The sequence below is a fragment of the Ovis aries genome, chromosome 23 (genome assembly GCF_016772045.2).
Source record: "Ovis aries strain OAR_USU_Benz2616 breed Rambouillet chromosome 23, ARS-UI_Ramb_v3.0, whole genome shotgun sequence".
Lineage (NCBI taxonomy): Eukaryota > Metazoa > Chordata > Mammalia > Artiodactyla > Bovidae > Ovis > Ovis aries.
This window is the reverse complement of record NC_056076.1, coordinates 26,052,805-26,072,683: the sequence shown is the minus strand read 5'-3', so window position 1 is coordinate 26,072,683 and position 19,879 is coordinate 26,052,805. Positions and strand designations below refer to the sequence as shown.

The following is a 19,879-nucleotide window of genomic DNA, read 5'->3' as shown; positions in this document are numbered from 1 at the left end:
GGGACCAAGAAAATCAGAGTTCATTCTTCTTTCTCTATGGGCAGTGAGGTCATGCCAAACATTTTAGCGTTTTTCTTACATTAAAACATGGCACTGAATTTCAAGTGGTGAGAACCGGCCTTGCCCTCTGCAAGGTAAAGCCTCTGCAGAGTGGTATCCATGCTTCCTTCCAGTCACTTTTTTTGCACCACCACCACCCAGCCCAGCAGCTAACTTGTGCTGCAGGCAAGAGAGGGCTGTCCTCTTCCTAGCCCATTTTACTAGGCATGTAAAATATTCAACAGCAAAGTTTTAAGGTGATACCAAACTCATGAGTAATTGATTTCAAGACCTAAAATCATTTACTTCTAAAGGTAGGATTTAGGGTCTTCCCTGGTGGTCCAGATGGACTTCCCTGGTGGCTCAGACGGTAAAGCGTCTGCCTGCAATGCAGGAGACCCAGGTTCAATCCCTGGGTCAGGAAGATCTCCTGGGGAAGGAAATGGCACCCCACTCCAGTATTCTTGCCTGGAAAATTCCATGGATGAAGGAGCCTGGTAGGCTACAGTCTAGGGGTTGAGACTTCACTTTCACTTTCTGATGGTCCACTGGCTAAGACTCCACACTCCCAGTGTGGGAGGCCCTGGGTTTGCTTCCTGGTCAGGGAACTGAGAAGGAAATGGCAACCCACCCCAGTTTTCTTGCCTGGAGAATCCCAGGGATGGGGGAGCCAACAGGCTGCCGGTGGGCTGCCGTCTTTGGGGTCGCACAGAGTCGGACACAACTGAAGGGACTTAGCAGCAGCAGAAGCAGGGAACTATATCCAGCATACCACAACTAAAGATCCTGTGTGCCGCAACTAAGAACTGGCACAGCCAAATAAATAAATAGAAATATTTTTTTAAGAAAAAGCAGGGATGTAGACACTGGTACAGACCATAGGGAAAGCAGCATGATGCAGTGGAGAAAAGATAGGTGGGTTTGACGTTGTGTTGGACAACTATTTAAGTCTTGGGCATGACATTCACCTTCTCTGGGCCTGCGGTTACCTTACTTATAAAAGAAAAAAAGGGTCAGATTGTATCAGGGGATTTTGGATGGTGTTGGGCAGGCCCTGTGGGATTTCATGGAAACCACCAAGGGCTATAGCAGTTGAGGCAAATAGGGAAGGGAAACACCAGGTCTCTGCTCCCTCCCCACACCTTCAAACAAAGAAGTTATCATTTCATCACTTCTATATGTTGAGGTCATGCCTAGGATTTCATTTAAAGGGTCTGTCATTTTAAAAAATTTTAAAAATCACAGTAGATAAGTCCCTCCTGATAACATAACTCAAAAACACCCCAGCTCTCTTCACCTAGGCCACATAAAATAAGCCTCTGAAACATAGAGCTATGTACACCTCTATAGATGTTTTTATTCCAAGTTGATCAAATATCTCTCCTTAAATAAATAATGTTTTGTACATAACTAAATATGTTATTTTAGACCACCTCAGAAACAAAAGACTATGCACACTGATCTCCTTTCAGAGTTCCAATTATTTAGAAATACGGCAATCAATCAGGGTATCTCTCAGTTCATTCCATTAAATCATCTTAGATCAGATGTCTCTAAGGCATTGTTGCTGTTCTTCTTTAATTATTTTATAGAGAAAAGAAACTTCTAATTGTCTGTTTTTCTTCCAACTTTAGAAAGCATATGCTTATGCAGGCGAAGATGAAGGCCGCCCTGCAAACGACTGTTTGCTCATTTATGACCACGAAGGAGTAGGGTCTCCTGTGGGCTCCATTGGCTGTTGCAGTTGGATTGTGGATGATTTAGATGAGAGCTACATGGAAACTTTAGATCCAAAATTTAAGACTCTTGCTGAAATCTGCTTAGACACGGAAATTGACCCATTTCCTTCACAGCAGTCCTGTATCCCCATCAGCACTGACCTCCCTTTACTTGGACCGAACTACTTTGTTAATGAATCTTCAGGAATGACTCTCTCAGAGGCTGAGATCAAAGAAGAAATGGCAATACCTGAACCCGTGATGCACGGGGATATTGTAGTGACCGAGACTTACACTACTGCTGATCCGTGCGTGCAACCCACTACGATTGTCTTTGATCCTCCGCTTGCACCCAATGTTGTAGTAACGGAAACAGTAATGGCACCTGTCTATGAGGTTCAGGGGAACATCTGCGTCCCTGCTGAGTTAGCCAACACACACAATGTAATCTATGCTGAGAGAGTGGTGTCTAGTCCTGGTAGGCCTGATGTGAGCAGTAGTAGCGTGAGTGATGGTTGTCGGGGACCTGTGATGAGCGGTGGTATTTTGGTAGGACCAGAAATTCAAGTGACACAAATGGTGAGTCCAGACATTCGCATAAGCCAAACTATTGGTTCCACATCCCCAGTGACCTCTCGACACAGAGTAACACGGTACAGTAACATACATTACTCCCAACAGTAAGTGTTATACGGTCAATACTCTCTGTGGAGACCATGCACCTTGTAATCACCAACATATCCATCAAAGATGCACAGTGCACCATATTTAACATTTTAAGTCAACAAATGTTCAAAAATTCTAAATTCAGTGAGATTCTTTGATTATATCTTTTGGGGGGTAAATATGGCTAAGCACTTTAGATAAGCCTTAAAAAAATTTTTTTTCTGATTTATTATGTGCCAAAAAAACTTAAAGAAAATGTGTTACATCCTTTGATACTGTTTAATAAATAGCACATAATTCATACAGTGAATATTAAGGACTTCAGGCCTGTAAAACTGGTCACATAAACCAAGATGCTCTTGTTCTTGAAGGTTGCATAGACAAGCCTTGTCTGCTTTCAATAGCCATGAATACATATGTTATGAATACATACATAAATACATATTTCTATTTAAAACTTTTAAATGGAAAAAATGAATTAAATGTACACTTTTGAAGTGAAATTGAAAAAGAAGATGGAGAATCTGTTAATAGAGATCTAAAGTCACTTGTCTCATCAAATGGTTTCTCAAGATATGCAATGATTAGGACATGCTTAATATAATACAGGGAAAGAGTTCTTAGCTGAATGTGTCACTGAAAACGGTCCATCAAAAGGAATTATATACATATATAAATATGCATATATTCATATCAATATGGATGAATTCTTATTGCACTTTATTCATTTATATCATCAACCGTAAATTAATTTAGACTAGCAGAAATATAATTATGACAACATGACAACAGAAACAGTTTCCAGGAGAAGTATTGGAGATTTTACTCCTTAGAGAACGTTTTTTTCCCTGCTTTTGTTAATTGTGCCAGAAAACCATATGAAATGTGGTTTAATCAGTTTAACTGACCTAAGTCATAGACTATTCCTTTGGCAACCAGATAGCCTCTGAAAGCACCTCTCTAATTATGCATACATTCAACAATATTTACTTGGAAGCTTCTCTGTGTTGAGTGCTGGTCTTGATTCTGAATGTTAGTTGAAGACAACTGGCAAGATTCCTGTCTTCAAAAAGCTTCTAATTCATTTCTAGACTTAAAACTCTGAGGATATGGCTTTGAGTTCCTACCAAAAATAATTAACAAAATATTTAATTCCATTACCAAGTTGTGTTTCTCTTTTTAATGCTACTAGTAATGTTGAATAAATAAAATGGAAACCCATGCACAGATTGCTTATTTTTACTAGGCATCAAGCTGTCCTGAGAAAAAGAAATTCTAGACAGATAGTTTTATTTAATTCTGTAGAATATGTAAACTATATAGTAGTAAGTATAATGATGTGACTAGCAAAATAATATAAATGGAATAAATTTATTTTCAGGGCTTATTTTCTTCTGGAAGGAAATAACTGTAGTGCTTCTTGCTTAATATTTTTATAAGTAAAAGTGTTGAAGCATTTGGGGCCTTTCACAATCTCTTGTCCAGTTCTTTCATTTTATAGAAAAATTTTCTGTGATCTGTCCCACTATCAATATGCAAAGATTTAATGGTGCTTCAAAAAGAGAAATCCTACTTCTGGTGGATGCATTCCTCCATACTATCCATGTAAATGAGATCAGAACCATTTTTTTCTCTCAACATTATCAGTGGAGAGGAAATTCTCCATCATTCTAGGAATCAATCATATGTGACTCAAGCCTCTGAAATTGGCATATGTTAAAAACATCATCCCAAACAAAATAAAAGGCAAAAAGCAAGATTTCTCCTGCTTAAGAGGGTACTGATAAAGATGACACAGCATTTGTATTAACATTTGAAAATGAACCCAGGAGTCCAGGAAATGAGATTCAATAAACAAATACAATAGAAGTAGTTTGAATTATATCTACTGCCCCATAGAGTGAATAAATGGGTTCTTTTAGAAAAGTCTTATCAGGTGAAGGGAAAAGAAGACATTGACAAGACAGAATTTATAAACTTCTTTCAGAAAAGCATTCTTTTAAAATGTTCCCTCTTTTGGATTAGATACTTCTGATTGCAATATATTACTGAATATAATAATGTTTTATAAATGTCTTCAATAAAAAAATATGTGATAAGAAAATATATCTTTTATTTTCTCTTTGGTGCATGCAGTATTCCATACACAAATACACACTTGGAAAACTGTTTCCCATTTTGTTACTAGGTGATTATCATCTTTATCATTATATGCACAATATAGGAACATGAATCCACTTATAAACCGAAATTCAGAATAATGTATTTATCAGTGGTAGAATTTCTCAATAGCATCATTATTTTACAAGTAAATGGCTCATTATAAACTAACAAATCAATTGAATAAGCTCCATTGTTCTAGACATTGTATAAATTATAAAACACCATCTCTTTCCCACTGTATTTAAATTTAGCAAAATAGGGCTGGCTTCCCTGGTGGTACAGTAGCCAATGCTGGGTACATGGGTTCCACCTCTGGTCCAGGAAGATTCCCAAGCTGTGGAGCAACTAAAGCCCATGGGCCACAGCTAGACCCGTGTGCTGCAATTACTGAAGCTTGCACCTAGAATGTGTGCTCTGCAACAAGAGAAGCCACCACAATGAGAAGCCCTCTCACTGCCATAAGGAGTAACCCCGCTCTCCACAACTAGAGAAAGCCCGTGCACACCAACAAAGACTCAGCACAACAAATAAATAAGTAAAGATTCAACCTCTAAAATTATTTTTAAAGTTATTAGTATTATTTCTGTACCAGAGGTATCAATTTCTGTTGAAATAAGAGGATAATTAATTTCAATTATTTTTTAAAGGCTCCTTGAAGATGGTGACACCTGAGGTAGGCCCCCCAAGTAGAATTCTATCTGACAGTGGTTCCGAAAGTATCAACATCAGAAATACAGGGTATATTCAGAAGCATTAACAGTAAAAAATAATTTAAAATGTCTGAAGCAAAATATGAATTATCACACAGTCAGCCATTTTATATAATGCTTGCCATACGAATTACTTGAAATTATATTTTATTGAATTCTCTTTTTATCTTTTTTAAAATTAATTTATTTATTTTAATTGGAGGCTAATTACAATATTGTGGTGGTTTTTTCCATACATTTACATGAATCAGCCACAGGTAAACATGTTATGTGAGCTTAAGTAAATAGCAGAGTTAAAATTCAACCGCAGAACAGCCTAACCTCAAAGACCTTATTATTATTACTCATCAAATTCTTCCAACTTAATTCTAGAAGGACATATGGGAGACAGATGGCAGAGGATCTTGAATCCCATTAGGGTTTTGGATTTAACTTTGTAGAAAGTGGCTCAGATAATTAAGAATCTGTCTTCAATGCAAAAGACCTGGGTTCAATACCTGGCTCAGGAAGAGCCCCTGGAGAAGGAAATGGCAACCCACTTCAGTATTCCTGCCTGGAGAATTCCATGGACCAAGGAATCTGGCAGGCTACAGTCCATGGGCCACAAAGAGTTGGACACGACTGAGCAACTAACATTTTCACTTTTCATAGAAAATGAGGGTCCCAGTGAAAATTTTTGTGTTAATGAGTGACTAAGTCCTATTTCATGAGATGACACTGGGACAGGCCTCAGAAATCTCATGATATGTGCTGTGCTGTTGATTATACGATACAGAGATATCCCCATGGCCAGATCACTAAGGCAGAGAGCCCAGTATGGTGTCAGGATCTTCCGAAAAGCCAGCATTCCAAGGTGAGCTTGCTGGCCCCAAAGCCTGGAGATGGCCTGTACACTGCTGAGGTGGGCAAGCCGATGGTGCACTGTCTAAAACAACTCCAGTCGATCATTCTCTATGTTAATTGAAGGCTGTATACATTGCATGGCCTTGACCTATTTCATTACTTCAGGTGAGGCAGATGGACAATTTCAGTTTCTAGAGTAGAGCATGCTTTCTCATAGCTATCACTCTGCCCCACCCTGGCTCCTTAACCTGAAACCCTCTTCCCTTCCTTCATCTGCTCAGCTTCTTCATTCTTGTCTCTCAACACCCACTTCGAGCATTGTCACTTTCTAGGAGAATTTCTTGATACCTGTTCCTATTGACTCAACCTACTTGCTCAGCTACTTCTCTGCTCCCTTCAGCAACAAAGATACTATATTTTTCCTATGCCTGCCAGTCTGTGAGCTCCCTGAAAATAAGGGCAATTTTATCATTTCTGTTGGAGAAGGAACTGGCAACCCACTGCAGTATTCTTGCCTGGAGAGTCCCATGGACAGAAGAGCCTGGAGGGTTACGGTCCATGGGATCGCAAAGAGTTGGACACAACTGAGTGACTAGCACACACATCATTTCTGTATTTGTGACCCTGTGGACTATACAGTCCATGGAATTCTCCAGGCCAGAATACTGGAGTGGGCAGCATTTCCCTTCTCCAGGGGATCTTCCCAATCCAGGGATCGAACCCAGGTCTCCTGCATTGAGAGCAGATTCTTTACCAGCTGAGCCACAAGGGAAGTCCAAGAATACTGGACTGGGTAGCCTATCCCTTCTCCAGCGGATCTTTCCGACCCAGGAATCAAACCTTGGTCTTCCGCATTGCAGACGGATTCTTTACCAACTGAGCTATAAGGGAAGCCCATATTTCTCAAAACAACCATGAAAACCAAATAAATTAACCCTAAACATTATACTGACTAAACATGCTACATGAAAAAATCCCATTCCCAGAAAGCCAATACTTCTTGTTCAGCAGTGTTACCTCTAGACAACAGCCCTTTGAATGACCTTTGAAAGGTTTGTGTAAATGCCATCCTTAGCAGGAAGACACAGATATAAACTCATGAAGACAATTACACTTTGGGAGAAATTCACCATTTTACAGGAAGAGTAATAAAGTCATTGAAAGCAATCTCGTGTGCTTTTTGAAAGAAGTTATGAGACAGATGAATAACATATTAATAAATTCTAAAATGTTACAGAGAAGATGCATCTGGGGAATGTAGTTCCTTGAAGACCTTAAAAGTGAGTGATGGTGAAGCTGGCCATCAGGTATCCAAAACAACTGGTTTTAAAGCAATGATGACAGATTTGTTTTTCTAGAGTATAAAGGTATTCTAGTTTAGCATCATGATTCTGTGATTGGATTCTGAATTTTTCTATTATAGTACTCTTCTATACTTTGATTTTCCCACATTACCATGAACATCATTCTTTCAAAATTCTGCAAAATATTCATAAATTTGCACACACACTTCTAACCATTCCCTTAATCCCAAAGAACTAGGCTGATTCCAACTTTTGCTGTTAACAAAGCTTCAGTGGACATTCATATATACACATACATACACATGTACATAATCACAGGAGCACATACATATGTTGATATATTTTGATAGGATAGACTCTTAAAAAGGAGGTTGCCATATCAAAGATACATGCAAATAATTTTTTAGTTTTCCTAAATTTCCCTCTCAACAAAGTGTATCAATTTACATTCCCACCAACAGTTCTTAATAGGACTTCTTAACCACAAACTTAATAATCATTAATCAGCTGATTTAATCAGTTTTTAAATTTTTAATAATCTGCCAACAAAGGTCTGCCTAGTCAAGGCTATGGTTTTTCCAGTGGTCATGTATGGACGTGAGAGTTGGACTGTGAAGAAGGCTGAGCGCCAAAGAATTGATGCTTTTGAACTGTGGTGTTGGAGAAGACTCTTGAGAGTCCCTTGGACTGCAAGGAGATCCAACCAGCCCATTCTAAAGGAGATCGGCCCTGGGATTTCTTTGGAAGGAATGATGCTAAAGCTGAAACTCCAGTACTTTGGCCACCTCATGCGAAGAGTTGACTCATTGGAAAAGACTCTGATGCTGGGTGAGATTGGGGGCAGGAGAAGAAGGGGATGACAGAGGATGAAATGGCTGGATGGCATCACGGACTCGATGGACGTGAGTCTGAGTGAACTCCGGGAGATGGTGATGGACAGGGAGGCCTGGCATGCTATGATTCATGGGGTCGCAAAGAGTCGGACACGACTGAGTGACTGAACTGAACTGAACTGAACTGAAGAATTATGATTACCTGATGTATACCCATTATCTGCATACATGCTAACAATCAATAAATATGAGTTGATTGAATCATAGAATGAGCCATTAAATTATTATAAATTACCATATATGCTTAGATATATTTCTAGTCTCTCCTTTATTACACTGATGTATTAGTCAAGTATGCTGATAATCCTGACTATTGTTATAGGTGTATGACATTGTTTTTAGTGTTTATAATTTCTGGCTTCCCTGCTGGCTCAGAGGTTAAAGCGTCTGCCTGGAATTCAGAAGACCTGGGTTCAATCCCTGGGTCGGGAAGATCCCCTGGAGAAGGAAATGGCAACCCACTGGAGAATCCCACGGAGGGAGAAGCCTGGTAGGCTACAATCTATGGGGTCACAAAGAGTTGGACACGACTGAGTGACTTCACTTTCACTTTATAATATCTGGTAGGTGTAGTCTGCATCCATTACTTAATTTTTTTAAATTATCTTGACACTTCTGATGCACTCAGTTTTAAAAAAAAAAAACAATAAACAATGGAATTTTGATTGAAAATAAAATTAAATTAAATTTATAGATGAATAACTTTGAGGCTTTCAAAATTAGCATTAATCTAATGCTTTGCCTTTTCTGGTGTGATATTTTACATAGGATGAATATTTCAGAAAAAATGTAAAACTTCCAGAAATTTGAGACTGTTAATAAGATTACTTTTCATTATAGCCATTGATTGATTGATAGTTTTATTTTCTTTCAAAATCATTTCTTCTACTTCTTATGTGTAAGTTCAGTAACCAAAAAAAGAAAAGAAAAGAAAATCATACAGTGCAGGGTAAAATAAATTTCCCAATAGTAAGATAAAAGTTCTTGTCATCATAATATATTTCACAAAACAACTATGAAAACCAAACAAACAGACCCTAAACAATATACTACTAAACATATTACATGGAAATTCCCAGATGTTACCATGTGTCCGTGTATAAATGATTGTTGCAATATTTTAAACATGGACTAAATATTAAATACAGATAATGAAAATTAATTTGCTATTTAAATTCTATTTCAGCTTATTTGAAATAAAATTAGGAGCAAAAAAACAGAATTTATATGAAGAAAGAATTATTGGTGGAGATCTGCCCGTACTTTTATGGATTGTTGAGAAAGTGAATAAGCAAGAGATTTCATCTTAGCATTTTCAAAAAAATAATAAAATCAAGTGCAGAAAAAATAAAGGAAAAGGCAATAAAAACCAGTCCAATAATGATGCAAATAAACTCTTCTTTCCAGATAAAGGTGGTGATTGGTACTGAACTGTCGGCAGGGTGTACCAGGTGCTGCTAACACAGGGTGCTTGTCCATTAGCTCACGGGCAGGCTGAACTGCGCACAAGGACGGTAACACAAGGATACTAGTACACAATGTAGAAAAAGTGAGTTGAATTGGGTGGGAAAAAATGAAAGCCGAGGACTACCTGTATTTACTGTTGTTGATATAAAGAATTAACCTTAAGTATTGAAAATGTTTTTCTTAAAAAGAAGACCACACTCTGGTTAGAAATCCTAGAGCTGAGTTTCCCTGTGATTAGTAAGATGACTGAGTTAAAGGTAAGAGAGATGCTGAGTGTGTGTTTAATAGAGGCAGTGAGTGTGTGCGGTGAGTGATGATGAGGTGTTAGTACAAAAGTCACAGTGTTTACATGTGATCAGCATAAATATTGGTTGACTGGGAAGTCTTCCTTATGTCTTTAACAAGGAGGTACTGATAGGGTGGAACCAGTACTCTGGTACCAGTGAGGCATAACCATCAGGTGTGGGAAATCTGAAACCTTTACAACTCACAGATGAGAGTTGTAAAGAAAGAAGAATGAAAGAACAAGTATTTATTATTATTATGCACCAAGCATCATGGTAATTACTTTTCAAAAATTTTCTAATTTAATCTACTCTATGATCTTCCTTTTCAAGATGAGGAAAAGTGAGAAAAAGAAAAATGATATGGGAGTCACTGTGATCTATTTCCAATGCTCATTCATTCTTTAATTAAAAACATCTTTTGTTAGTTGCTCAGCCCTGTTCGACTCTTTGTGACCCCATGGACTGTAGTCCACCAGGCTCCTCTATCCATGGGATTTCCCAGGCAAGAATTCTGAAGTGGATTGTCATTTCTTTCTCCAAGGGATCTTCCTGATCCAGGGACTGAACCCAGGTCTTCTGCATTGCAGGCAGATTCTTTACCATCTGAGCCACCAGGGAAGCCCTACTCAGTCCTTTAGAGGAAATTAGTGCTGTGTTACATTTGTACTTATCCCTTTAATTCTAACTATAACCCGGGTCTTCTACATTGCAGGCAGATTCTTTACCAGCTGAGCCACCAGGGCCTATGGGCTGAGTGCTAGGAATAAAGAGGCTGAATTAGGGTCTTTGCCATTAAGGCCCTCACAGTCAGATGCAGGAAGTAGTAAGAGCTACAGTACAGTATGACATGGGACTTCCTTGGCCATCCAGTGATTAAGACTTAGACTTCCAATGCAAGGGGTGCAGTTTCAATTCTTTATTGAGGAACTAAAGATCCCACATGCCTCACGGGAGGCAACCACAACATAAAACAGAAGCCATATAGTAAAAAATTCAATAAAGACTTTAAAAATGGTCCACATCCCCCAAAAAAAATTTTAAGAAAAAAAAAAAAAACAGTATGACAAGTGTTTCATAAGGGGTATGAATGTGAGGATTAAGGGGAAAGAGAAGGGTCGCCCAGCTGAATAGAGTCGAGAATGGCTTCTCCTAAGAAATGACCTTTGAGCTGAGTCTGGCAGGACTACAGGAAATAGCCAAGTAAAGAAATAGGAATGGCATTCCAGGTTAATAGAACAGACTGGGGGAGAGACACAGGGTGGGGTGGGGATGGGGAACATGAAGAAAGAGATGTGCTCTTTCTGAGAAATGAAAGTAGCTTATTAAGGCTGGGAATGAAGGAAGATGCTTGTATAAATGAGAAGTCAGAGGCCTAAATATGCATGACAGCCTAAGGTATTTTAATTTTTAATCCAAACGTCAGAGTGAAGTGAAAGACCCTCAGTTGAGTCTGACTCTTTGCGACGCATGGACTGTAGCCCGCCAGGCTCCTCTCTCCATAGGAGTCTTCAGGCAAGAAGACTGGAGTGGGTTGCCATTTCCTTCTCCAGGGAATCTTCCCCTTCCAGAGATCGAACCCATGTCTCCTGCAATGCAGGCAGACTCTAACCTCTGAGCCACCCAGGGCTTTTTCAAGTTAAAGAAAACCATTCTCTAAAGAAAGTTAAAGAGAAACTTTCTCTAAAGAAAGTTTAAAAGAACCACTAAAATATTTAAAGAACAGTGGCTGTGGAATCATTTGGGAAGTTTGCACTGGTGTAGACAGGAGGAGGAGGAGGCTGTTGGTGAGAGGATAGAGGAGGTTCTTTCAACGAAACAAGGCAGTGAGGGCCTGCCTGCTTTGAGCTTCCTCTACACATCCTGATCCTGGGGCTAACTGAATAATTTAAAATCCTATTTGAATTTGTGCATTTCACATCATCAGCCAGTGGTGGCAAGCAGTTATGCCAGCTCTCTCCCAAAGATGGCACTATAAGCTAAAGACATCAAGCCTATCAAGGCCCTGGAAATGAGGCAGCTCTCCCTGGAGGACCATCGGCACAAGGAACAGAACATGGACACAAGACTAAGCCTTTCACCTTGAGAATAACATGTTTTCTACATATACAAGGAATAGAAATGAAATCAAAGCAAAGTCAGTGTTAGGAGTTTAAGCCTTATTTTTTTATTTTTATTTTTTTGCTATTAGTGCACCATTGATTATTTTCCTTACTCTTGTTATTGTTGTTCAGTAAGTTGTGTCCATCTCTTTGCAATCCCATGGACTGCAGCACCTCAGGCTTCCCTGTCCTTCACTGTTTCCTGGAGTTTGCTCAAACTCATGTGCATTGAATTGTTAATACCATCCAAACATCTCATCCTCTGTTGCCCCCTTCTCCTACTGTCTATAAATAACATGTTAGCCCTGATCTATGTACCATCACTCCATGGGAAATAGATGGAGAAACAGTGGAAACAGTGTCAGACTTTATTTTGGGGGGACTCCAAAATCACTGCAGATGGTGATTGCAGCCATGAAATTAAAAGACGCTTACTCCTTGGAAGAAAAGTTATGACCAACCTAGATAGCATATTCAAAAGCAGAGACATTACTTTGCCGACTAAGGTCCGTCTAGTCAAGGCTATGGTTTTTTCTGTGGTCGCGTATGGATGTGAGAGTTGGATTGTGAAGAAGGCTGAGTGCCGAAGAATTGATGCTTTTGAACTGTGGTGTTGGAGAAGACTCTTGAGAGTCCCTTGGACTGCAAGGAGATCCAACCCGTCCATTCTGAAGGAGATCAGCCCTGGGATTTCTTTTGGAAGGAATGATGCTAAAGCTGAAACTCCAGTACTTTGGCCACCTCATGCGAAGAGTTGACTCATTGGAAAAGACTCTGATGCTGGGTGAGATTGGGGGCAGGAGAAGAAGGGGACGACCGAGGATGAGATGGCTGGATGGCATCACTGACTCGATGAACGCAAGTCTGAGTGAACTCTGGGAGTTGGTGATGGACAGGGAGGCTTGGTGTGCTGCATGCGATTCATGGGGTCACAAAGAATCAGACATGACTGAGCGACTGAACTGAACTGAACTGATGTACATATAACCCTACAATCAAAAAAATGGGTTACAATTTTCTAAGAAAGTACCAAATTATCATTTAAGAATTTAAACCCGGAAAAACATCTCTTCCCCCAAAAAAGTCATAAGAAAGTCTGAACCACAATGCACACCAGCACGCCCAGGTACCACCTGTGGGCGGACTGACAAAACTAGGTTAGCTATCCATCAGAAAGGATCCTCAGATTTAAGTATGTGCTTTACAGAGAAAAAAAATATTCCCAATAAAAACAGGACAGACATGACCTGACATGATGATAGTAAATCTCATCCCAGGATGGCACTTATTACTTACCTTTGTTCTTAATTTCAAGAAATTTGAGATTTTTTACACCACCCAAAATGCATTAAACCCTGACTAACCTTTCACAATTGGTAGATTTCAGTCAAGTTCTAGCCTATTCCCTGTTACTTTTCATTTCCACTGTTTCAAACCAATGTTTTCCCCTCTCACCCTGCCTCCCTCAACTTGGAGCATTTACATCTTCTGCTTCACCTGCACTGAGATACTGAGAGGATACTGTGATAAGTAACATTGAAAAATTAAGACAAAAGTTTCAACTCTTGAAGAGAGAGAATGGAAGACCTGGACCTATGAGCAAACCTGGCCTCTACAGTCATTGCTTTCCCAACAGTTACAGGCTGAAGTGCAAACCCCAGACAAGTGTCACAAGCTAACAAGATTCATTAGCTGTTTCTGATGGCTGTTATCTATTCACACAGAGCATAATCTTCATATTCATATAGAGCAGAATCAAGATGCTTCCAGTCGACTACTAAAATCCAGCAGTACTTTTGGACCAAACCACACAGAAGCACTAAAACAGTTAACTAGAAGCTTAATACTTTCCCACCCTTTGCAGTTTCATAAAATTTATCAGTGAAAAACAACTGATTATCTATAGAAATGAAAAAATAAAGAAAGTTAAATCCTTTACCATATTCTGGTAATCAACTAGTTTAGGGCGTTAATGCCTTCCTCTCTGTCTTCAGATTTTCTGGCGGGAGGCTCTGAGGAGTCATGTTTACTGCTAAGAGGAAGCAAGCATGAGAATCAGAGAGAGAGAGCAAGAACTAGAGGGAACAGGACACATACCCTCCACTGACTCCGGCCTCTCCCAGTCTCTCTCTCCAAGTCAACAGTTCCTTTCTGCCTGCACCACAGGCTTCCTCAGACAGGAGGATCCAGGTCAGGAGGGCATCAGACTCCTCCCGAATTCCTCCCTCCATGCTTCTCCCTCCTCTAGAGAGAGAAGAAGGGAGGCAAGCAAAGACCACAGAAAATCCCACTGGCTTAGCCATTGTGGTTTCTCAGGAACTGAAAGGGATGTCCTTTCTCTGAAGATAAGGGTGTGTTCAGCTCACTGCATGTTTTGGCAAAGTACTTGACAAGACGGAAAAGTATGTAGCTTAACAGGAAAAGAAGGGCTGAGAAATGGTACCTGAAATTGAAGCCACTAAGCTCCATGACAGACTGATTAGCAGGGATAACTTAGAAAACATCCATCACGTTGTCAGCTGGAAAATCTGGGCAAAATGAACATTGCTTTATATTGAGTTTTGAAATCTGGAATAACTGGTGATTCTTAGGGTTGAGTACAATAATAACAATAGTAACCATGCCTTCTGGATTTCTAAGATGGATTCATATTTATCACCAGTTCTTTTAGTCTTAACTTAAAATCATATCTGTTGCCCCCTTATGTACTCATTCTTGTTAGACTAAACTGAGTTTTAGAAAATACAGTCACTCTCGTAGGCATTCATTAAATATCCGTCAATTTCACATGACCAATTAGTCATGTAAAAACTTTCACAGCATGGACTGAATTAGCTCAATGCTTTCCATGCCTATTGATACACTTTGATCCAAGACTCCACCATTATCTCATTAATCTTTGTATCTCAAGGCTTAGTTTAAATTGTGCCTGGTACATTAGACTCTTAATAAATATAAATATATTCCATATATGTGGAATGTATACTCATTGACTGAATCATCCTTATTCAGTCAATTCTTAACATTGTTATCAAAACTGTCTCTTCTAGTAGCTGTAGGTTATGGGAGGATCTATGTTTCTACAAGAAAAATCATGAAGAGATATTATTAAACTTGTACGTTCCAAGATTTGCAGCTCTCACAACAGGTCTCAGAATTCTATTCATATTTGGATTCAGTTCTTGGACAAGTCATTTAAATTTTTCAACATACTTTGCTTATTTGTAAAATTAGAGAATCGGATTAAACCAGTGTTTTTTTTATCGGGCTTCCCAGGTGGCACTAATGGTAAAGGATCCGCCTGCCAGTGCAGGAGACACAAGAGACTCAAGTTCAATCCCTGGATTGAGAAGGTCCCCGGGAGGATGAAATGGCACCCACTCCAGTATTCCTGCCTGGAAAATTCCATGGACAAAAGAGCCTGGTGGGCTACGGTCCATGGGGTCGCAAAGAGTCAGACACGACTGAGCACTGACACACACAGTGTTTTTAATACTGTAGGTCACACTCCCCCAGCAAGGAGTCACGACGTCAATTCAGCATGCCTATCTAGACAAATATTCTTACGGAATTAGATAGAACATAAAAGAAAAGGAAATAGGAGAGTATATCACACAGAGGCAGAGTACACACTTACTGGTTGTTGACATAACTCTATTTTTGACCATGGTTAAAAGAAGTTTGAATACCACTAGACTAGATCATCTTAAGCTTCTTTAGTCTCAAATGTTTGAATTTTAGGAATAGATTTAAGGAGAAACAGGAAGGGCTTTAGAGGTAGGAATGGGGGAGTAAGAGTCACAGATAGAGGACAGTGTCTCTTGGAGCAGAGCAAAAGTTGTGCCGGTGAGAGATGCTTCAGTCCCTTTAATATTATTCACATCATCTGAAGATAAGCAGTAGGTAAATCTTTTTACAGAATACCTCTTCCTGGAGAGTACTGGGAAAGTCAAGTCATCAAATCCCTGGAGGACTAGAGTTTGTAAAATGAGGACTCGGCGATCCTCAGTGACCAAAAGCCTATTATAGTGGTTACTAAGGAAAGGGGTGTGCGTGCTGTCACTTGGTCATCTCTGACTCTGTGACCCCGTGGACTGTAGCCCGTGAGTCTCCTGCATCTCCTGCATTGGCAGGCGGATTCTTTACCATTGAGCCACCTGGGAAGCTGGAGGAAAGATCATGTTTATTCAAAGCTATTATTTTTCCAGTAGTCAGGTATGAATGTAAGAGTTGGTCCATAAAGAAGGTTGAGCACAGAAGAATTGATGCTTTTGAATTATGGCGCTGGAGAAGGCTCTTGAGAGTCCCTTGAACTGCAAGGAGCTCAAACCAGTAAATCCTAAAGAAAATCAGTCCTGAATATTCACTGGAAGGACTGTTGATGAAGCTGAAGTTCCAATACTTTGGCCACCTGATGTGAAGAGCTGACTCACTGGAAAAGACCCTGATGCTGGGAAAGACTGAAGGCAAGAGAAGGGGGTAATAGAGGATGAGATGGTTAGAGAGCATCACCAACTCAATGGAAATGAGTTTGAGCAAACTCCAGGAGAGAGTAGAGGACAGAGGAACCAGTGTGTTGCAGTCCATGGGGTCACAAGAATCAGACACAACTTAATGAATTAGCAACAAGGGAAAGACAGTTCATCTACATGGAAGAAAGAAAGGCTCCATGTAGGTTTTAGGTATATCCTATCTTCATTCATTTACATTGAACCTAGCAAACCCTACTCTGACTATCTTCCACTTTGGGAGTATGATATAGCTTGCCATTTGTAGATGATGAAACAGGTACCTATAATTCCTGCCCAGTGGGATCCTGTCAACCTAACCTGGATATGGGATTGCTGCTCGGTCTTCACCACTGAGGAACCATGAAGTGAAAGGTGAGTCCCTTACCTCTCTGGGCTTCATAGGCTTCACCTTCAAAATGTGAGTTTCCTGGACAACACATATTTCTGGGTACGAAATTGCCCAGATAGCATCTACCCTCACTTAACAAGATAATCCCTATAGATACTAAGTCCTTCCCTAAAAGGAGAGTGACCTGAGGCACTCCAGGCACTTGTGCAAGAAGAAACCAATTACAGAGAATCCCCTTTGTGAGTAAAGCCCCAGGTACGGAATTTCCAGGGTGTTTTATGGTCAGCTGAGAAAATTAGGAATGAAGGCTCTTGGAGAGCAATGAACTGTTGTTCCCCGAGGGACAAATTTTCTGAAAAAACTTCAGAATTCCTTGAGATTTTGTGTTACCCCTCCCCTTTCTGCGTACTCCCCTTCTTAGTGGACTGAAGTGGGGTGGTCAGACTCAGTGCAACCACTCCCACATGCTCACTCCCCCCTCCACACACACAGAAGCTTGCTTTTCCTCAAGTTCTAGCAGAATGGGTTTTAATTAAGTCCCAATAAATACTGAGCAATTTTATTAGTTGGATCTTCTATTTTTAAGAGTGGAAAAAAAATTGGAAGAGAGGGCATTTACCTTTTAGAGCGAAAATACAGAACATAAAATTTCCTCTGATAAGCAGAGGAACACAAATTTCAGATCTACACTTTGCCCAGAGGTAGTATGGAAAGGGAAATTAATAAAAAGAAAAGAAAGAATGGGGTGGGGGTGGGGCACTGCTGAAGGAGCAGGAAGTAAAAGGATGAGAGAGAGGGAAAGGGAATAATAATTAGAAATGGAAAGAGCAAGCTACATCCAGACAGGCAAACTGGAAAGGGGATGTGCCTTGAAAGGCAGTCAGGAGCGGATGCTGGGTTCCCTAGCCCCAAGGAGCCTGTCACACTCTGGAAGCTCACACACACACACACACACACACACACACACACACACGCCTCCCACTCCTCCACCCCGACTCCTCCACCCTGACTTCTCCACCCCTTCACCCTTGGTCTAGCCACAGTGAGATCTATGGCCTCCTCGCCAGGAAGCCAACACAAGACAGAGAAGAGATAATCCTTGTTCTAGGATAGACAGTCATTTCCTGGTTTGGAGCTTGTTAAACTGACTAGTTGCCTGCTCTTGTTCCTAATTTGTACTCCATTTCCATTTTTGTTGTTTTTCTCATATTAGTCAAAAATGCCAACCCCTTTGACTTTTTATTATGACTTCATCTCCCTTAGACCTGACTGTGAGCATAACAAGAACTTTTTCAGACACTGAAAGGTGCCCACAGTCTGACCTGGACTCTCTGACCCTGATCTCAGACTTTCTCCCAGGATTCCCATATCTGTTCTTTCAGTGTAACACTCAGAAGCAGGATTCCTAATGCACGTTTTGCTCACACTTTCAATTCAACAAGCACTTAATATCTGGCATGGACGGGTGAGGCATGGGGGCTACAAGGAGGTACCAGACACAGCTCCAACCCTTGGGAATGCTACAGACTAGTAAGAGGGATCAACATGTAAGCAAACATTTCAGGATAATCTTTAAGAAATTCCTACCCATGTGCTTTCCCATTGGCTCAGGGGTAAAGAACTCACTCACCAATGCAGGAGACATGGGTTTGATTCCTAGGTCAGGGAGAGAGGAGAGATCCCCTGGAGAAGGAAATGGCAACCCAATCCAGTATTCCTGCCTAGAGAATCCCATGAAGAGAAGAGCCTGTCAGGCTATAGTCCATGAGGGCCCGAAAGAGTCAGACACAACTGAGCAACTAAACAACAACCCATGTGTGGGAATGCAGACCCAGAGCACAGGCTAGTTTGGGAGATAGGAGATGGTGTCTGGAGAATATGAATCCTCAACTATTAATATATTATATATTGCATGTATATATATATATATAATATATATATATATACACACACACACACACATACTACACTTCTTTGTCCATTCGCCTTTTTTTAATATTTATTTTAATTTATTCATTTGGCCATGCCTGGTCTTAGTTGCAGCGTGTGGGGTCTAGTTCCCTGACCGCAGATGGAGCCTAGGCCCCTGCACTGAGCAGAGTCTCAGCCACTGGACCACCAGGCAGGTCCCGAGTCATTCATCTTTAATGGACACTTAGTTTGCTTCCATATGTTGGCAACTGTAAATAACGCTGCCATGTAGCTTTTTGAATCAGTGTTTTTGTTTTTGTTTTCAGCTAAATACCCAGCAGTGGAATTGCTGGGTCATATGGTAGCTCTATTTTTAGTTGTTTGAGAAACTCCCATACTGGTTTTCACAGTGACTGTACCAAATTATGTTCCCATAAACAGTATATGAGGGTTCCCTTTTCTCCACATCCTTTCCAGCATTTGTTGTGTTCTTTATGAACGCAGCCATTCTGACAGGTGTGAGGTGACAGTTCATTGCAGTTTCGATTAGCATTTCCCTGATGACTAGTGAAATAGAATATCTTTTCACATACCTGTTGGCTACCCGTATGTCCTATTTGGAAAAATGTCTATTTAAGTCTTCTGTCCATTTTTTAATTGAGTTGTTTCCTGTGATGTTCAGCTGTATGAACTATTATATATTTTGGATATTAACCCCTTAGCAAGTATTTTCTCCCATTCAGTGGGTTGTCTTTTTGTTTTGTTGAGGGTTTCCTTTGCTATACAAAACTTTTTAAGTCTAATGAGGTCTCATTTGTTTATTTTTATTTCATTTCCTTTGCATTAGGAGATAGACCCCCCAAAATATGGCTATGATTTGTGTCCCAGGGTGTTCTGTCTATGTTTTCTTCCAGGATAT

General features: G+C 40.1%; 2 protein-coding genes and 1 non-coding gene across 3 annotated transcripts in view; 2 read left to right on the top strand and 1 right to left on the bottom strand.

Moving 5' to 3' along the window:
- Positions 1 to 2,514, top strand: part of DSG4 (desmoglein 4) — a 44,664-nt gene extending 42,150 nt beyond the window's left edge. Inside the window, 1 exon segment of the mRNA XM_060405193.1 lies at positions 1,674 to 2,514. Within this exon segment, the coding sequence (XP_060261176.1) occupies positions 1,674 to 2,441 (768 nt within the window). The 3' untranslated portion in view covers positions 2,442 to 2,514.
- Positions 1 to 19,879, bottom strand: part of DSC1 (desmocollin 1) — a 357,493-nt gene that overhangs the window by 278,782 nt on the left and 58,832 nt on the right. The gene's annotated exons all lie outside the window — the stretch shown is intronic.
- TRNAC-GCA (transfer RNA cysteine (anticodon GCA)) lies at positions 392 to 464 on the top strand. The gene has a single exon. It is a non-coding gene; the product is annotated as a tRNA-Cys (tRNA).